Raw genomic sequence first — 20348 nt, forward strand, 5'->3', positions numbered from 1 at the left:
CACAGGAACTTCCAGAAAGGCCTCAGTCTCCCTTTGCACTGGATGGGTGAAGGATATGGGGCTGGGTTGATGCAGCCAGCCTGCTCCAGTGCATGGCCAGCCATAGGACAGGGTCGATCCCTGGGGGAACAGAGCAGGGAAGATTCTGGGCTTGTTTTCCAGGGGAATAGACCAGACTCAATCTTTTTTCATTCACACTTCTCATTTAGAGGAGGACTTGGTGCACGCTCCATGGCTTCGGCTGAAGCTTTCTCTGGCACAGGGCGCATTTGCCCATCGTGGAGTAGACCAAAAGTGGCAGATGTATGCACTTTGGAGCAGCTGCTATACATGTCAAGACAGGAGCTGGGGACTCAATATTCTAGATTGTTTGCCCCTCAGATGGGCCACTTCTGAGGCATATGCTCGGTATTGTCTCTCAGACATCACCCACGGTACAGAGCCCCAGTTGCCCACAGCAGTCACCTACTCACTAGCAGCCTTAGAACTGGCTTCCTTCCCTGCCTCTCTCCGTGTGCTTCCTGGCACTAACAGAACCTGCTATGCAGCTGTCCCATGGGCAGGTGTGACAGACTGCGGACACTTCACTTGCCTGAGAAAGCACAGCCTGAAGCCTGCTTGAGTCTCCCTTCTGATGGCCCTGAGGGATTTGTTTAAGCCAGAAATAGCAGGTAGAGGAATTGCCATTAGGAGCCTCAGCTCAGCTGCTCAACCTCTCTGCTTTCTCATCTTCATAGAGGTGGCCTTGGTCTGTGTTTAAGACACCTATGGCTGTAATAATGTGTGATCCTTTGTCAGAAGCAACCGAGGAAAAAACAGAAGTATTTTCCTAGGGCTGAATCAGGACAGATGGATCACAGTACTCCACAGGGACACACCCATCACTGCAGTGTGTGTCCCCCAGTGCTGGACAATGTCCTGTCCTACTGGCTCATCTCCCTACCTCTCTCATCTATCTTTGTGTGCTGAGGGAACTGCTGTGTCCGTGTCCTGACAAGCTTTTTTTTAAATAATAATATTTTTTTATTTTATTTTTATGTTAGTCACCAAACAGTACATCCCTAGTTTTCGATGTAATGTTCCATGATTCATTACTCGCGTATAATACCCAGTGCACCATGCAATACGTGCCCTCCTTACTACCCATCACCAGCCTATCCCATTCCCCCACCCCCTCCCCTCTGAAGCCCTCAGTTTGTTTCTCATAGTCCATAGTCTCTCATGTTTCATTCCCCCTTCTGATTACCCCCCCTTTCTTTATCCCTTTCTTCCCCTACCGATCATCCTAGTTCTTATGTTCCATAGATGAGAGAAATCATATGATAGTTGTCTTTCTCTGCTTGACTTATTTCACTTAGCATTATCTGCTCCAGTGCCATCCATGTTGTAGCAAATGTTGAGAACTCGTTCTTTCTGATAGCTGAGTAATATTCCATTGTATATATGGACCACAACTTCTTAATCCAGTCTTCTGTTGAAGGGCATCTCGGCTCCTTCCACGATTTCGCTATTGTGGACATTGCTGCTATGAACATTGGGGTGCATATGGCCCTTCTCTTCACTACGTCTGTATCTCTGGGGTAAACACCCAGTAGTGCAATGGCTGGGTCATAGGGTAGCTCAATTTTTAACTTTTTAAGGGACCTCCACACTGTTTTCCAGAGTGGCTGTACATACTTGCATTCCCACCAACAACGTAGGAGGGATCCCCTTTCTCCACATCCTCTCCAACAATTGTTGTTTCCTGCCTTGTCTATTTTTGCCATTCTAACTGGCGTAAGGTGATATCTCAGTGTGGTTTTGATTTGAATTTCCCTGATGGCTAATGATTTTGAACATTTTTTCATGTGTCTGTTAGCCATTTGTATGTCTTCATTGGAAAAGTGTCTGTTCATATCTTCTGCCCATTTTTTGATTTGCTTATTTGTTTCTTGTGTATTGAGTTTGAGAAGTTCTTTGTAGATCTTGGATACCAGTCTTTTATCTATAGTCTCATTTGCAAATATCTTCTCCCATTCTGTGGGCTGCCTCTTAGTTTTTTTGACTGTTTCCTTGGCTGTGCAGAAGCTTTTTATCTTGATGAAGTCCCACAAGTTCATTTTATCTTTTGTTTCTCTTGCCTTTGGAGATGTGTCATGAAAAAAGTTGCTGTGGCCGATGTCTGAGAGGTTGCTGCCTATGCTGTCCTCTAGGAATTTGATGGATTCGTGTCTCACATCGAGGTCCTTCATCCATTTGGAGTTTATCTTTGTGTACGGTGTGAGAGAGTGGTCAAGTTTCATTCTTTTGCATGTAGCTGTCCAATTTTTCTAGCAACATTTATTAAAGAGACTGTCTTTCTTCCACTGGATTTTTTTCCTGCTTTGTCAAAGATTAGTTGCCCAAAGAGCCGAGGGTCCATTTCTGGGTTCTCTATTCTGTTCCATTGGTCTATGTGTCTGTTTTTGTGCCAGTACCATGCTGTGTTTGTGATCACAGCTTTCTAGTATAGCTTGAAACAGGCAACATGATGCCCCCAGCTTTGTTTTTCCTTTTCAACAATTCCTTTGCGATTCAGGGCCTTTTCTGGTTCCACACAAATTTAAGGGCTCTTTGTTCCAGCTCTTTGAAAAATGTCATTGGCATTTTGATTGGGATGGCATTGAAAGTATAGATTGCTCTGGGTAGCATAGACATTTTAACTATGTTAATTCTTCCGATCCATGAGCATGGAATATTTTTCCATCTTTTTGTGTCTTCTTCAATGTCTTTGAAGAGTGATTTGTAGTTTCTAGAATATAGATCCTTTACGTCTCCAGCTAAGTTAATTCTGAGATATCATATGATTTTTGGTGCTATTGTAAATGGAATGGATTTCCTAATTTCTCTTTCTTCAGTCTCGTTGTTCGTGTATAGAAGTACAACTGATTTCTGAGCATTGATTTTGTATCCCGCCACATTACTGAATTGCTCTGTAACATCTAGTAGTTTGGGGGTGGAGTCTTTTGGGTTTTCCATATAGAGTATCATGTCATCTGCGAAGAGAGTGCAGTTTTTATATTCTCAGCTCAAGAAGCTAGAACAGTAACAGAAGAACAGGCCTAACCCACACACGAGAAAGCAGTTGATCAAGATTAGAGCAGAGATCAGGGAGTTAGAAACCAGGAGCACAGTAGAGCAGATCAACAGAACTAGAAGCTGGTTCTTTGAAAGAATAAATAAGATCGATAAGCCATTGGCCAGAATTATTCAAAAGAATAGAGAAAGAACCCAAATTAATAAAATTATGAATGAAAAGGGAGAGGTCACAACCAACACCAATGAAATAGGAAGAATCATTTGAAACTTTTATCAACAGTTTTATGCCAATAAATTAAACAATCTGGAAGAAATGGATGCCTTTCTGGAAACCTATAAACTACCAAGACTGAAATAGGAGGAAACTGATTTTTTAAACAGACCAATTAATTATGAAGAGATTGAAGCAGTGATCAAAAACCTCCCAAAAAACAAGACTCCAGGGCCTGATGGATTCCCTGGGGAATTCTACCAAACATTCAAAGAAAAAATAATACCTATTCTCCTGAAGCTGTTTCAAAAAATAGAAACAGAAGGAAAACTGCCAAGTTTTTAAAAAGAAGTTTTATGGATCACTACATCAAAAACTAATGATGTACTGTATGGTGACTAACATAAGAAAATAAAAAATTTAAAAAATAAATAAATAGAAGAATCTTAAACTTACAGAAATACTGTAATTACAATGCAAAGAGCTTTACTCCTAGAACATTTGAGAGGAAGTTGGTGACGTGATGCTTTATCACCCTGAATATGTTAGCGAGTGATTCCTACAGGCACGTTTTCCTCACTAACCACAATGCAACCATGGAATCCAGAGATGAACACAGAGGCATACCTCCTGCCTTATCCTCAAACCCTGTCAAGTGTCAGGGGGTGGGCATGCCTCCCCTAGCCTCAGCCAATGGCAGAGCAGGTATGATGGGAGCAATATGGCCTTCCCTGAAGAACCATATACTCTCCTTTATAATTCAGAATTTTCCTGAGCCCCTAATATGTATATATAATGTTTTTTATTGTAACAAAAGATACAGAACATGAAATTTATTGTTTTAATCATTTTTAATTGTGCATTTCATTGGTACATTCACATTGTTGTGAAACCATCACCCCCATCCATCTTTAGAACTTTCTCATCTTCCTAAACTTAAACTCTGCACTCATTAACTGATAACACCTAATCTCTTCCCACCCCCTTGTCCCTGGCAACTACCTTTCTACTTTCTGTTTGTATGGATTTGAATATTCTAGGTACCTCATGTAAGGGAAGTCATACAATATTTGTTCTTTTGTGACTGGCTTATTTCACTTAACATAATGCCCTCATTGTTCACTCATGTTATACTTTGCCACAGAATTTCTTTCCTTTTTAAGGCTGAATAGTTCTGTTGTGTAGATATAGAATATTTTGTTTATCCATTCATCTATTGATGGATATAGGTTGCTTCAGACTTTTGACTATTGTGACTAATGCTTCTGTAGACATTGATGGGTATATATCTGTTCAGTCATAAGCCCCATTCTGGAGCAGTAACTGTTGAACTCCAGTAGAACTCCCAATGTCCCTGACCTGGGCAGTTCTCTGCTCTGTCTATGAGCTTCCAGTAAGTCCAGTCACCTGGAGGGCTGACCTTTATGGGGAAGGATGGAAATGGCCCTGCTGACCCTTCCAGGGACAGTGCTGGACCCTGGACCAGAGGCTAAAGACAGAATGAAGAGAGCTTAAGGTAGAGCCAGGTTGCAAAGTTCAATGCTCTTTCAAGTGGAATGAAAATTTTCTTCTTTTCATACAAACCTCCTGAAAGTTAAGGATTATAGGAGAATTGCCCAGGAAGCAAGGACCACGTCACTTCTGCTTCAGACTCTGGCCACTGGGCTCACAGGGCTCAGGCATTCTGTAGATGGGCCATATCCAAATCTTAGAGGCACAAGAGGGTGACCTAAGGAGGTTCCCCCTACCTATAGATGTCCACTGGGGTACAGGGGCCACCGGATTGGAAGAAAGCATTCACCAGGACTGCAAATGACCTTAGAAGGCAGCAGCTCAACTCAGCACATCCCTACCTGCTCCTTCATGCTTAAGCTCCCTTGCCTGGGGACTCAGTCTAGTCTTCATGGTGAGAACTTAGACTCTAGGCATTACTTACTGCCCCTGGGAAAGACAGGTGGTGATGGACACTCCCTTAGAGTGGAACTGTATCATCTCTATCTTGCTTGACTCAAAGCAAGACCTAGAGAGGAGAGAGGGGTGAGAGGGCACCAGGGTGTAAATGGAGGAGTGGGAGGCAGTGGCTTTCAGTGCCCTGGGGAAGAGGTGTTTCTTTGCCTCAAATGGAGGACAAAACCTAGAGTTCAGCACCTGCCAAGAAGAAGAGTTGTAGAAAATATCCCAGGATTTCAGTTGAGACCGTGAGGGGCCACATCCTGCCTTTAAAAGTCAATTGGAAATAGACCACTTTAAGAAGTGCCACTTCGAACCTTCAAAGATCTGAAATGAAAAAACTAACTACCTAGAACCCTATAGTCAGCAAATCTTGAACAATGAAGGTAAAATAAAACCATTCTCAGACCATCAAAAAGGAGAGGAATCCAAAAATTTTAAAAGATCAAAAGGGTTCAGAGTATGTTTTCTGTTCACAGTAGACAACTGCAATAAAAACTTAATTTGAAAAACTCTACATCCTGTAAATTTAGTAGTATATTTCTAAATAAGCCAAGGGTGAAAGAAGAAATCACATAGGAAATAAGAAAATTCTTTGAATTGAAAGATAATGAACATATGGCATAGCAAGGCTTCTGAGATGCAGTCAAAGCAAGGCACAGAGGATAATTTCTCATCTTAAAATCCATATATTAGCCATGCTTGAGAGACATGGTGGGGAGGGGGGAAACCTAGCTGAACCCCTAGGACAAGGCCACCCATGGAAGTACAATTGTTTAGTGAGAAGACCATTTTTTGAAAAAATAAACAAACAACACAAATGAACAAATTAACTAACTAAAAGATGTATTATCAAGACCCAACCAAAAATAAATCCTTAAAAGAGTTCTTCAGGGGATAAGAAATAACCTCAGTGAAGATAATGTTGAAGGAATGATGCAGAGCAGAAAGGTAAATATGTTGCTAAATCCAATTAATTTAAGACAATCATACTGTCTTATGGGCTTTCGAATATATAGAATTTAACCACCTGACAACAATAACACACAAGGTGGACAGGGAGTTAGGAGTAACAGTGTTCTAATGTCTTTCCCCCATCCCTGAAATGGTAAAAATACTAATTTGCAGTAGATACAAGTAACTCAGTGACGCCTGTCACAATCGCTAATGGTACCACTAAAAGAAGAGTAAAATAAGGGGTAAATAAAGCCATTGAGAGGAAGAAATGGAATAATAAAAACATCTTGAATAATTCAAAAGAATGCAAGAAAGGAGAAGGAAGGAACAGACAAAGAGATGAATAGAAAGCAAATAGTTACATGGCCGATTGGAACCCAAACATATCAATAGTGGTAATACAAGTTGTCAGTGATCAGTAATATGAGTCATTGTAAATGGAATAAATCCTCAAAATAAAAGACTCCCAGACTGATTTTAAAAACTGTTTGCTGCTCACAAAGCCACATCTTAATGATTAGGATACCGTCCATGAGCAAAAAGATGGATAAAGATATATCATGAGAACAATAATGAAAACAATGCTGATGTAGGAGCTCTGACATCACACAAAGCAGTTTGCAGAGCAAGAGGAGTTCCTTGGGATAGGAAGTACAACTAACTCATAATGGTAAAATGCTTGACCGCCAAAAAGGTTAACAGTTCTATTTGTATAAGCACTTAATGACAGAGTCTCATAACACATAAAGCAATCGTTGTGAGAAAAGAACAAATTCACGATGAATCACAGTGAGAGATTTTAACACATTTCTGAGCAACAGACAGAAAAAAGAGATTCAAACCCAAACCCAAACCAAATCAAACCAAACCGAACTCAATATAACAAAACAAAGCAAAAAAGGTAAGGATATGGAAGGTTTGAACGAAATGGTGTACTGAGAGGTATGTAACTCCTAAAAAATACAGAATACACATTGTGTTCAAGAACATATAGTGTTGGTCATATTCTGGGCAATAAAACAAATCTCAACAAATGTCAGAGAAGGTAAATAATAGGATATTTTCTTTTTTATTTTTTAAAGATTTTATTTATTTATTTGACAGAGATAGAGACAGCCAGCGAGAGAGGGAACACAGCAGGGGAGTGGGAGAGGAAGAAGGCAGGCTCCCAGCAGAGGAGCCTGATGTGGGGCTCGATCCCATAACGCCGGGATCACGCCCTGAGCTGAAGGCAGACGCTTAACCGCTGTGCCACCCAGGCGCCCCAGGATATTTTCTGACTACAGTGGACTTCAGCTGGAAGTCAACAGGAGAGAAGATGATTAGAAACTGGCTATGGTGACTCTGGAAAACAGTGTGGAGGTCCCTTAAAAAGTTAAAAATTGAGCTACCCTATGATCCAGCCATTGCACTACTGGGTATTTACCCCAAAGATACAGACGTAGTGAAGAGAAGGGCCATATGCACCCCAATGTTCATAGCAGCAATGTCCACAATAGCTAAATCGTGGAAGGAGCTGAGATGCCCTTCAACAGATGACTGGATTAAGAAGTTGTGGTCCATATATACAATGGAATATTACTCAGCTATCAGAAAGAACGAATTCTCAACATTTGCTGCAACATGGACGGCACTGGAGGAGATAATGCTAAGTGAAATAAGTCAAGCAGAGAAAGACAACTATCATGATTTCTCTCATTTATGGAACATAAGAACTAGGATGATCGGTAGGGGAAGAAAGGGATAAAGAAAGGGGGGGTAATCAGAAGGGGGAATGAAACATGAGAGACTATGGACTATGAGAAACAAACTGAGGGCCTCAGAGGGGAGGGGGTGGGGGAATGGGATAGGCCGGTGATGGGTAGTAAGGAGGGCACGTATTGCATGGTGCACTGGGTGTTATACACAACTAATGAATCATCGAGCCTTACATCGGAAACCGGGGATGTACTGTATGGTGACTAACATAATATAATAAAAAAATCATTAAAAAATTAATCAATTAATTAATTAAAAAAAAGAAACTGGCTATGGTGGGAATTAAACAACACAGTCACAATAGTCCACAGATCAAGAAGTCACAGTGAAACTGAGAGCACACTTTGAAGGGAGGGAACACTAATCATACCACACTAGGAGGATGTGTACCCAGGTGTACCCTCTGGCAGAGGAGGGTCATGACAGTGGATAGGACAGCTCCCCAACCTTCCTCATTGTTGGCTGCACACCCTGTACTCCCCTGGGTCTGGCTGGTGGTGGGTTCCAGGCAAGGTTGTAGGCAGCCTCCAACCCCAGAAATGGGCTCATTAGAGTTCCCAGGAATCCGTGTGACTCTGGCAGTTGATGCACTGCCATGGGAGCAACCAAGGTGGATATAAGGCTCTGCAGGAGTGGGGCTGAAATAGTATTTCAGGCAGGCAGCCCTGGAAGTGTGCAGGAAACATGTGCATGCATGCCCTGTGTCCAGGGTTTTTGTGACAAGGTGTGAAGATGTGACCCCCTATTCTGCTTTCTGTTTGGTGATGTGGGAGGGACAAGGCAGGTAGATGGAAAGGCGGAGCTGGATAGAGGTGCCAGTCAAAGCGGGGAGGTCAGCAGCTCTGAGGGCAGGGCTGTGTGGGATCTGGAGATGTGGAGGGCAGTCCAGAAGCTGCTGCCACCCCTTCCTCCCATGTGTCACCAGTCCTTGGTTCTAACAAAGGACAGCATGTTCCTGAAGACGCCTCTGCTTCTGGGACTCATTGTGCTGGGCACTCATGTCTGGACCATTCAAAAAGAATTTGTAGACGTTAGTAAGAACCATGATTATTTTGTGGCATCTATGGAGTTTGCTCTGGCTCAGTTCAATGAAGACAACATGGAAGAACACTCATACAAGTTGCTGGAGGTTGGGTGGGCCCAGCAAAAGGTGAGTTTCAATCATAAAGTCCATGCCCAGATTCTGGTCCCTGCATGAACAGCCCTGAGCTGGGTGCCATGACAGCAGGACCCTGATAGAGAGGCTCTCACCTCTGCACCACACTCCTGAAGAGACTGTGCGTGGCCCCCTCCCTGCACAACGCCCACCAGCTTCCCTCAGTCTTTCCCATTTCCTGACCTTCTGCCTCTTCCTTGGACAGCAGCCAGCCCTGGACACCTGGAGGCCACAGGAGCTCCTTGGACATAGATACTACGCCTGTTCTCCCAGCCCCTGTGCCCTGTCCTAGCTCAAGGTCTGGGGACCATGCATGTGAGGCTGGGGGACATGAGTGTGTGTGTGTGTGTGTGTGTGTGTGTGTGTGTGTGTGCGCGCATGAGAGAGAGAGAGAGAGAGAGAGAGAGCTGTTGATATGTGTTAGGGTACAAGTGAGTATCATGTGTCAGTTGCAAAAACTGAGCCCCGAACAAAGAAGTCAGCCTTCTAGATAATTTCAGGTCAGTCCGGTGAGAAGTACGTTCCTCCCCACAGTGGTTTCTGACTGCATTTCTAAGCTTGAGTTCTTGCATTTTCATGGACTTCTGTTTAACAAGACGAAATAGTAACTTTTGAGAACTTCTGATAGAGACCTAACAAAACAAACACATGGGACAGCATCTACTTTGTAAATACCTACCTCAAGGAAGGTTAGCAAGAAGAGCCCTTCTGTGCAGCCAGCTCCCACACGAAGATGCAAGCATTCCCAGCGCCCAGGCCCCCTACATCCCTGTCTAGATGCTGCCCGGAAAGGGGTTGCCAGCTGTGAGGGCTAATCAGTGGAGTAACACACCTGTTATCCTAGTCTCCAGAGGAGGACTCACTGGTGTGCTCCCCTTGTGTCTGGCTGATGCCACGCAGGCATACAATTGAGAGATCAGTGGTGCTGTCGTTTTGCTGGAGCCCATGCAGGCTCCTTGCTGTGCAGCCTCTGATCCTGTGAGCCTGTTACCTCCTGTGCAGTCATGGCACTGTGGATGTGACTAGCAGGTGCAGGCCATCAGGAGTGCCTCAGGGAAGATTCTAGTACATGCTTTAGGGACACCTTTCTGTTAATCATATACTTACAGAGAAATTGCACATTATTTGAATATTCTATTTATATGTATATTCTAGTCTTTTACCCACTTTTCTATTTGATTATCTACCTTTTATTCATTAATGGAAAGCAAATATTTAGCAGCTGTTTTATAATTTCTTCTTGACAGAGGTGGACAATGATATTTAATAGAGTTGGAGTTGCACCGCACAATTTGTAAAAAACAGGATGAAGACCTAAACAATTGCCCCTTACAAGAAGGTCCAGGAGAGAAAAAGGTGTGATAATAAAATTAACAATAATATTAAAGAGGGTCTATGAAAGGAATCTTTGAGAAGTTGTCAAGGATGATCCTGGGCCACAAAGAGGGTCTTGGCCCCTATCCCTCCAGGTCCCAGGGCTCCATCCAGAGAGGGAAGGTGGTCACACTACACACACAGAGCTGCTTCCAGCAGAGAAGTGAAGCTGAGCCCTGCACTCACCTGGCTGACCCACCAGGAATACTCTGCAGATACTCATATGACCTTCCTCCCAGGATGAAGCCCTCACCCCAGAGCACAACCTGAATGTTTCCTGAGACTTTGGGTTCTGGCAGACACTGCTCTGTCTCCGCGGTCCTAACTCTTCCTTTGCTCCTATATTTTGGTTTTGGAGCACTGTTTAGTTTGTCTGGTCGTCCCACATCCTCCTCTAATACCCTGGGTTTCCAGGACATGTCACAGTCTTCCCTGCACCCCAGCCTTGGGGAAAGCCTCCCTTCTGGGTAGGTTTGCAGCTGACACTGAATGTTCAGTGTCCAGCTGGACCGTCTCCTGGACAGTCTGCTGGCTCCCTTAGAACTCATGGGGGCAGGGGGCATCCAGGCAGTGTCATGGGTACTGGCAGGACCCCCGAGGGGCAACTGATGGTCCCACCAGGCACCTTCTCAGGAAACCCTCTCCCACATGTGCAGATTCAGCAAACCCTGCCCATCATTCTGGTGGAAACTTGAGCTCCTCAAATCCTATGCCACTGTTTTTTTTTTTTTTTTTTTTTTTTTTTTTTTTTTGCTTTTCATCATTTGTAGTTTTCATGCATCTTGAACTCCTACCTAGTCCTTCATGCTAAGTGCTCTCCCTGTGTTAAACAGTTCTGATCTCATACTTACTTTTTTCAGGTGGACTGCACCTTTATTGTGGATGCCAGACCATGGTTTTCCCAGTTCACCCTCCTGAACAGTACCTGCATCCAGAAATAGGCAGAGAAGCAGCCCCTGGCTCCTCAAGCAGAAGTTCCCTGGGACTCCTGGATGGCTCAGTCGGTTAAGCATCTGCCTTCGGCCCAGGTCATGATCCTGGGGTCCTGGGATCAAGTCCTGCATCAGACTCCTTGTTCAGTGGGGAGCCTGCTTCTCCCTCTGCCTGCTGCTCCCCCTGCTTGTGCGCTCTCTCTCTCTCTCTCTCTCTGTGGCAAATACATAAATAAAATCTTAAAAAAAAAAAAAGAAGAAGTTCCTTTCCCTCCGGAGAGCAACAGTCGTTCTGTAGTCCCAGGAGGTCTGTTCAGTATCAGGGGAATTAAAGGTATCTCAGAGCACTTTCTGGGTCCCTGTTTGTCTTGCACTCTCCCGTGTCTTTTATATTTTATAAATGTTGCTGCCTCTGACAAGGGGTAGAGAATTGATCGTCATTATTGTTCTTACCTTGACTGTAGGTGCAGAGTGTTGAGTCAATCAGACTCCTCAGCTCAAGGGAGGCTGCCCTAGTGGTTCTTGCAGGGTCCCCACTGGTTGTTTGGTGTACTTATTCATTCATTCATCCATTCGTCCATCCATCATCAGTTGTCCATCTATGTATCCATTCATTTATTCATTCCTCCTCCAATCTCTCCATGCCTCTCATCTATCCCACTCAAAAGGAATGCAGACAATATTGCCAGGGAACAGCCCCTGCTTGCTTCTTCTCTCTTCCAGCTCTGGGGCGAGGCTCATGGGGGGGTGGTCCTTCTGAAGAGGGGTCATATCTAGTCACAGGGATTGGAGGTGGGTTAGTGAGGCTGAAGAAATGCTCTCCTCTCCATGGACACCAGTCAGGGCATCTGCACATGAGCCCCTTGACGCATAAAAGGTTATCTCAGGGCCTCTGAGGACAGCTCAGGAAAAGGTAGCACCAGTCACCATGTCCCACCTGCTCCCTGATGATGCCTGTATCCCCCCTGCCAGCCCACCCTGGCCTCCATGGCTGTCAACACCAATCACTACCCCTGAGATAGGCACTGTGGTGACAGACACCCAGCATGACGAGCAACTCTGTCTTCTGGGATCCTTGTGGGGAGTAGCCCTGGAGAGGCAGAGTGAGGGAGGGTTGGGAGCACCTTGGGGCATGACTGGGACACAGAGGCCGTGGCAATGACGCTTGGAAGAATCCTTCAGCATGGAAGGGTTAGGGGTTACCTTCCTTCCTTTTGGTTTTCTAGGGGGTCTATTTTGAGTGTGGTTCAAAGTCTGTCCTTTTCTTTTTAATGTATTTCCATGATGTGGCTATAAACACCGATAAGACAGATTTTCCACATATTCTGGGCAGCTTCATTGGGCACAGAATAAAGATGGTGGCCTGAGCCAGGTTTGGTCCTTTGACCAGCTTGTGCATAGAATTTCTGACATCTCCCCACAGTTTGATAGGGGCAAGTATAAGCTAACAAGGTAAATGTGTGTGCAAGTGACAGTGGGACATGTTGGTGTATATGATCCACATACATAAGGCAAGGAATAACATTTTTGTAAATTAAAAAAAAAAACCAAGGTAAATGTGTGGTCAGCAAAGCCAGCCTGTTATCTGCCTTTGGCTTAAGATCACTCGGGTTCAGAGTGGTCTAGCAGTTCATTGTTCAGAGGTCTGTGTTGGCTGAGGACAGCCAGACCTCCCTGAGCATCAGCTGTTGCTGCTCATGGGTGCCCCTCACAGGTGAACACCTTCATCTTCACTCCCATGTCACACTGGAAGGCCTGACATCTTGTTCTTTTCAATTATGCTGTGCTTTGAGCTCAGATACACCTTACATGCACCTGGGGGCATTTGAAATGTCCCTGTGTTAGTGTCATGTCCTTCAGTGGACCCAGCCACTGGGATATTTTCAGCCCTGCACGATGATTCTAATGAACTTCCCGTTGGGCACCAAGGTGTGAATATAGGTTCATAACTCTGACTGTGGCCTCTTGCAGCTCTCAACAAATATGGGATTAGAAACATAGCCTTTTGGGACCTGAAGGTCACAGCTTTGCTTGAATATAGAAGTTACCACAGTTCTATCCTTGGGCTACCTCTTCTTATGATCTCCACATTGGTGAAGCCAGACCAGAAAGGGCTAGAAGAAGAACGATCAAATCCCAATCCAGTAACTGAGAGAACCCATCAGGTAAAAATCAGAACACATATACAAAAATTTAAGAATCCATTGAACAAATTTGATTTTTGATATTGTTGGGAGTTTAACTAAGCTGCTCAATGGTATTGCTGCCTTGGCATCTACTACGTATGGCCAGGAGACCTGCAGGGTCCTATGACTGACACCTGCCTCTCATATAAGCACAAGCATGTGCCTTAGATAGCATCCTGCAGAGTCACAAGTAAATGGAAGCGCCTGATGTGACTTCCCCTGCGGTCCTTGTGAGCAATGTCTCCTCTACCTCCCAGGACCTCCCCCTTGTACACCCTTAGATAAGACCCCCATGGGGTTTACCAGAACCTTGCCCTTTGGGGTTGAGTTGGTCAATCTGGCTCTATCCCAAGAACCCTGAAGTACTCCACCCAGTAAGCAGATCCTGTGGCTCCATCTGCATTGTGCCTTGACCTCCCCATGTGGCCCCTTCAGCTTGCTGAGTACATCCCCCAGGACCTGTGAATGATAGCTCCTCTAGTTCAATGTCTCCAGTGGTCCTTTGTTGCACTGAGATTTACCATGCATAACCCTGTGCTCCACTTAAGTGTTAATTTGACACATTAATCACAATTATATAGAATATTCACTACCAACTATAGAACATGTATTCTTCTTGAGCTGATAGAATATTGATCCAAACTGAACATATTCTGCTCCATAAAGTGAATCTCAATGAACTTGAAAGAACTGATATCATATGGAATAAGGTCTCTGGCTGCAGTGACATTTAGATTGCAATTAAGGAGAAAAATTGTTGTTGAGTCAGCAAAACACCTTAAGATAACACAAGTAATCTCAATTCTGATCAGGGTATATGATCAAAGGAAATGATTAAAACTCATGACGTGACAAGTATAATGTGGTGCTGCTGGGATTCAGCCTCAAGGGAAGTGACAGTCTGGACAGGCACACACAGAAGATGGGCACGAGAATGACCGGTGATCACAGTCTCTCTCAAGAATGGAAGGAAATTATGACCAAAAAAGCATAAACAAAGGAAAGAAGAAACAGATTGATAGAGAAGGTCAAGAAATGCAACAGCTGGTCCATTGTAGGCCTCATGAAATCGCTGACCCCTGGTGAGAGAAATCTGCAAGTGAGGCAGTCACAACCCATGTCAGTAGTGTCCTGCAGGTCTTGAAAGATGACAATGGCCACTCTAGTCATCCTGCTGCTGGGAGTGGGGAGGAAGAACCAGCCACATGGAGACCTGAGATCCTTGGGGGAAACAACACTCAGAATCAGACAGCCTTTTAAGCAGGGCGTGGAGTCCTCATCATGATTCCTTAGACACCCATGCCACCAGCTATCTACTGTTGTGCAATACTGAAGGTGGTCACAAAGGTGTCTGTCATTCTGGCCACATTCCCATCTCTTTCTGGGGTAGCCCCAGTCTGTACTTATGGCCTATCCAAACAGCTGTGGCCCTGGTCCTGTACCCTTTCTGGGATCATCATCAACGTGTAGGTGTCTGTTTACTCCATGCCCAAGGTGGGAAAATCCTTCCCTTGCAGAGTGTCCTCACATGCATGAGCAGCATGTCATATTTTCCTGGTCTACTCACTCTCAATGCCTTGTATGAGGCCAGGCAGGACACTCACAGGTACTGTGGTTCCTCCGAGAAAAGCCCAACAACAATGACTTGGCAAAGGCCGTGGGACCTCAAAGTGGCAGAGCTGTGTGGAAATGCACGTTGGATAGGGCTGGGCAAAGCCTGTCTTTCCCAGTCCCTGATCCTTCTCATGCCCATGGCTGCCATCCACATCCATTCCAGCAGAGCTCTGCCCTGGGCTGATATCTGTCTTGTCCTGGGCATTCTCTCCACCCACCCAGGACATTAGAAACCCCTCTCCCCACTGCCAAACACAGCTAGACCTCACTGCAAGCAGGTCAGCAGGTGCCAGAGGTGGTGGAAGGGATGGTAACCCTTCCCTGTACCCTCCTTATGGCTGCAGCCATGGTCAGAGGTAGACCTGGTTTTTACCTCAACTTCCGAGAGCCCACCAGTATTCCTAAGAGCTCCTGTGACTTGGCAGTTGTAGGATACACTACCATGAGAGCAAGGGAGGTGGGTTCAAGACCCCCATTCAGAGACTATTAGGCCTGGGCTGGGGCAGGTGGAAACAACCCTGGAAACAGAGCATATTGCATGCATGTTCCTGAGTCCAAGGCTTATGGAACAAAGCAATGGAAATTGTGAGCCCCTGCTCTACCTTCTGTTAGTGATGATGGGAGGGACAAGGCAGGCCATGAAGGGGAGGAGCTGAACAGAATACTGGCCAGCAGCCCAGGGACTCCTTGGGGTAGGGCTGTGTGGGATACAGAGCTTCAGAGAGTGGCCCTGCACTAGCTGCCACCCGTTTGCTGCTGGCCTTCAGGGATGACGCCAGACAGCACGCTCCTGAAGGCCCCTCTGCTTCTGGGGCTCATTGTGCTGGTGCCTCATGTCTGCAGTTCCGACTTTGTGGACATTGGTAGGAGAACAAACTACTTTATCCTGTGTGTTGAGTTTGCGGTATTTCATTTCAACCAAGTCTACCCAGACAAGTATGCGTATAAACTGCTGTGGGTACGGCGAAGCCAACGCAAGGTGAGTTAAGTGTCCTCCTTCCATGTGGCTCCATGTTTGCCCTGAGACCACCCTTGGGAGGGGCAAGTCCTTGATCTGCAGGAAAGAGCAATGGATGTTTTAATTTGGAAAATATTGTTTAAAAAGTTACAAGGTTTTATGAGAAGTGTTCCGAGTTTCTGATTTGTTTCCTTCATGTAGGAGGTCCCTGAATAGCACGGGAAAGGAAAGAAGGTGAGCAGAAAGCAAGCACTGAAGGCGGAGATCCAGCTGGGAAGTGAGGGAGGGAAGAGCTGCTGATGAGGTGGCTGGGGAAGCCAGAGCAGCAGGGAGACAAGAAACCAGAAAGACTAAGAGAAGCAAGAGCTAGGAAGTGCCAGCCTGAGAAGGAAAGGCATCACAAAGGCTGAGCTGTGAGGTTCCTGCCTGAAACACTGTGGGTCCAGGGTGGGCAGGAGACAGCAAAGAAGACAGATTGGGACATGTTCTCCCGAGGCTGTGGTGCTGGTGAGGACAGGCCAATGGCCCCCAAGTTCATGAGTTGGAATAGTGGAAGGCTGGGGAAGAGCAGCAGATGTGGGGGCCCAGGGCTGGGGGGGGGGCTGGGGCATGGGAGGAGTCAGGGATGGCATCTCAATGATGGGTACTCCTGAAAAAATCCAGTCACATGGAGGTTGGGGATGAGAAGGGCAGGCAGCCCCGGAGAGGACCCTGGATGGGGACAAGCTACAAATATACTTGCAGACAGCCTGAAATTCTGTGGACTGGGGTTGTTGGGAAGGAGGTGCAGAGAGGCAGGAGGGCAGGAGGTAGGGCTGGGGGCACCTCAGGGCCCCAGGTGGAGATTCGAATTGTTATCCTTGAATTTCTGGGGATCCACTGAAGGAAGTTACTCAGAGCTCCACAGCCCATGGCAGGCTGAGACCAGAATACAGGGGATGGTTCCCTGGTCACTGGGAAGTAGAAGAAGTGCTGGCTTCTGCATCTGCTGGAGGTCGATGTGGGGTGCACTGGTGTGAAGGTGTAGAGAAAGAGGGGGTCAAGTATGGATCCGTGTTTTCCCAGAATATGTGGGTGTACAGTAACTCCATCAAATGAAAAGACAACAGAGTAAGGTTGGAGGAGACATGGACAGATCTGGACAGGGCACATCACATTTAGGATTCCTGAAATAGCCCATGCAGAAAAAGGCCATGGGTGATGAGCATTAGGTGTTTTATACAACTAATGAATTCTTGAACACTACATCAAAAATTAATGATGCACTATATGCTAGATAATTGAACATAATAAAAAAATAGAGCCTTAAGAGTAGAGAAAACTTTGGGCCTGATAGAAATGTGTCCTTCACCTCTGTTGGGCAAACCTTTCTCACTGCTGTTTATTCTTATCACCTGGTGCTTTTTTAAAACAGAATACACACTGCTGTCCAGAACTCATTCTGTCCACACCCAGATTCTGGTCCCTGCATAAACAGCCCTAAGCCAGGCACCATGTGTGCAGGGCCCTGATGGAGAGACTCACCTCTGCATTACACTGGGTGTGGCCCCCTCCCTGCACGTGCCCACAGCCTTTCCTCAGTCTTTCCCATTTCCTGACCTCTGACTCTTCTTTAGAGAGCAGCCAACCCTGGACACCTGGAGGATGTGAGAGCCCCTTAGTCATAAAGGCTACAGCTGCTGCTCCAGCCCCTGTCCTAGCTCAGGGTCTGGGGACCATGCATGTGAGGCTGGGGGACATGAGTATGTGTGTGTGTGTGTGCACACACGTGAGAGAGAGAGAGAGAAAGAGAGAGCTGTTGATGTGTGTTAGGGTACAAGTGAGTATCATGTGTCAGTTGCAAAAACTGAGCCCCGAACAAAGAAGTCAGCCTTCTAGATAATTTCAGGTCAGTCCGGTGAGAAGTACGTTCCTCCCCACAGTGGTTTCTGACTACATTTCTAAGCTTGAGTGCTTGCATTTTCATGGACTTCTGTTTAACAAGACGAAATAGTAACTTTTGAGAACTTCTGATAGAGACCTAACAAAACAAACACATGAGACAGCATCTGCTTTGTAAATACCTACCTCAAGGAAGGTTAGCAAGAAGAGACCTTCTGTGCAGCCAGCTCCCACACGAAGAGGCAAGCATTCCCAGCCCCCAGGCCCCCTACATCCCTGTCTAGATGCTGCCCGGAAAGGGGTTGCCAGCTGTGAGGGCTAATCAGTGGACTAACACACCTGTTATCCTAGTCTCCAGAGGAGGACTCACTGGTGTGCTCCCCTTGTGTCTGGCTGATGCCACGCAGGCATACTATTGAGAGATCAGTGGTGCTGTCAGTGTTGCTGGAGCCCATGCAGGCTCCTTGCTGTGCAGCCTCTGATCCTGTGAGCCTGTTACCTCCTGTGCAGTCATGGCACTGTGGATATGACTAGCAGGTGCAGGCCATCAGGAGGAGTGCCTCAGGAAAGATTCTAGTAAAAGCTTTAGGTGTACATATGGACATCTTTTTGTAAGAAAAAATGGAGAATTAAGAGGAAAAGGTGAAATAATAAATCAATTTAAAAATAAGAAAAATAAGAGACATTGTACATATATATGTCCTTATTCATTTACGTATGTATATTCACAGTCTTTGCCGGTTTTCCTTTTGGTTCTGTTTTTCTTAATTAACACAAAGTATTTCATTACAGTTTCTACAATTTGTTCTTAACAGCAGTTTACCTTCATATATTTAATGGAGTTGGAATTGGGCCAAACTATTTGTACAAAACAGGATGAAGATCTGGAAAACTGTCCCTTGCAAGAAGGCCCAGAAGAGAAAAAGGTTAGAGAATATGATGAACATTCATATAAAGGAGGGTTGATGGGAGGAGGCTTAGGGAAGTTGTCAGGGATGATCACGGGCCAGAAAGAGAGTCCTAGCCCCTCTCCTTTGAGGTCTCAGGGCTCCCCACTGAGGGAGGATGTGGTTATTCTAGGCCAACAGACCTGCTCCCAGCAGAGCAGCCAGCTGAGCCCTCTGCTCACAGGTGGCCTGTGTAATGACCTTCTTGTGTCATTATCTATGAGCTGATATCGTCCAAGGGACTCGGGCCCTGGGCATGAGGCTAAGTCAGTATGACACCCTCAGTGGGCCTTGTCTCAGCCCCACCCCCTACTCCAGCCTGAGGGGCAGCCTCCCTCTGGGTAGGTTTGCAGCTATGGCTGAGTGTTCAGTGTCCAGCTGGACCACCTCCTGGGCAGTCTGCTGGCTCCCTCAGAACTCATGGGGACAGGGGGCATCCAGGCAGTGTCATGGGTACTGGCAGGACCCCTGAGGGGCAACTGATGGTCCCACCAGGCACCTTCTCAGGAAACCCTCTCCCACATGTGCAGATTCAGCAAACCCTGCCCATCATTCTAGTGGAAACTTGAGCTCCTCGGATCCTGCCCTAAGCCACTGTTGTTTGTTTGTTTGTTTGTTTGTTTTTTGCTTTTCATCATTTGTAGTTTTCATGCACCTTGAACTCCTACCTAGTCCTTCATGCTAAGTGCTCTCCCTGTGTTAAACTGCTCTGATCTCATACTTACTTTTTTCAGGTGGACTGCACCTTTATTGTGGATGCCAGACCATGGTTTTCCCAGTTCACCCTTCTGAACAGTACCTGCATCCAGAAATAGGCAGAGAAGCAGCCCCTGGCTCCTCAAGCAGAAGTTCCCTGGGACTCCTGGGTGGCTCAGTCAGTTAAGCATCTGCCTTCGGCCCAGGTCGTGATCCTGGGGTCCTGGAACCAAGTCCTGCATCAGACTCCTTGTTCAGTGGGGAGCCTGCTTCTCCCTCTGCCTGCTGCTCCCCCTGCTTGTGCGTGCTCTCTCTCTCTCTCTCTCTCTTGCTCTGTGGCAAATACATAAATAAAATCTTTAAAAAAAAAAAAAAAAGAAGTTCCTTTCCCTCCGGAGAGCAATAGTCGTTCTGTAGTCCCAGGAGGTCTGTTCAGTATCAGGGGAATTAAAGGTATCTCAGAGCACTTTCTGGGTCCCTGTCTGTCTTGCACTCTCCCGTGTCTTTTATATTTTATAAATGTTGCTGCCTCTGACAAGGGGTAGAGAATTGATCATCATTATTGTTCTTACCTTGACTGTGGGTGCAGAGTGTTGAGTCAATCAGACTCCTCAGCTCAAGGGAGGCTGCCCTAGTGGTTCTTGCAGGGTCCCCACTGGTTGTTTGGTGTG

The 20348-nt window shown here is 45.9% G+C and overlaps 2 protein-coding genes across 2 annotated transcripts; both read left to right on the plus strand.

Moving 5' to 3' along the window:
- The first annotated feature begins 8882 nt into the window (after nucleotides 1-8882).
- Nucleotides 8883-11404, plus strand: LOC125283113 (probable cystatin-16). Its single transcript, XM_048222251.1, is given in 4 exon segments — nucleotides 8883-9083; nucleotides 10337-10347; nucleotides 10349-10445; nucleotides 11324-11404. Coding segments are annotated over 4 exon segments (390 nt in total).
- Nucleotides 11405-15964: 4560 nt separating this feature from the next.
- Nucleotides 15965-19796, plus strand: LOC123000415 (probable cystatin-15). The gene is made up of 3 exons (XM_048222252.1): nucleotides 15965-16174; nucleotides 18850-18960; nucleotides 19716-19796. The coding sequence occupies exons 1-3, from the start codon at nucleotides 15965-15967 to the stop codon at nucleotides 19794-19796; spliced, it is 402 nt and encodes a 133-aa protein (XP_048078209.1).
- Nucleotides 19797-20348: the final 552 nt, after the last annotated feature.

Source organism: Ursus arctos, unplaced genomic scaffold, assembly GCF_023065955.2.
Source record: "Ursus arctos isolate Adak ecotype North America unplaced genomic scaffold, UrsArc2.0 scaffold_16, whole genome shotgun sequence".
Lineage (NCBI taxonomy): Eukaryota > Metazoa > Chordata > Mammalia > Carnivora > Ursidae > Ursus > Ursus arctos.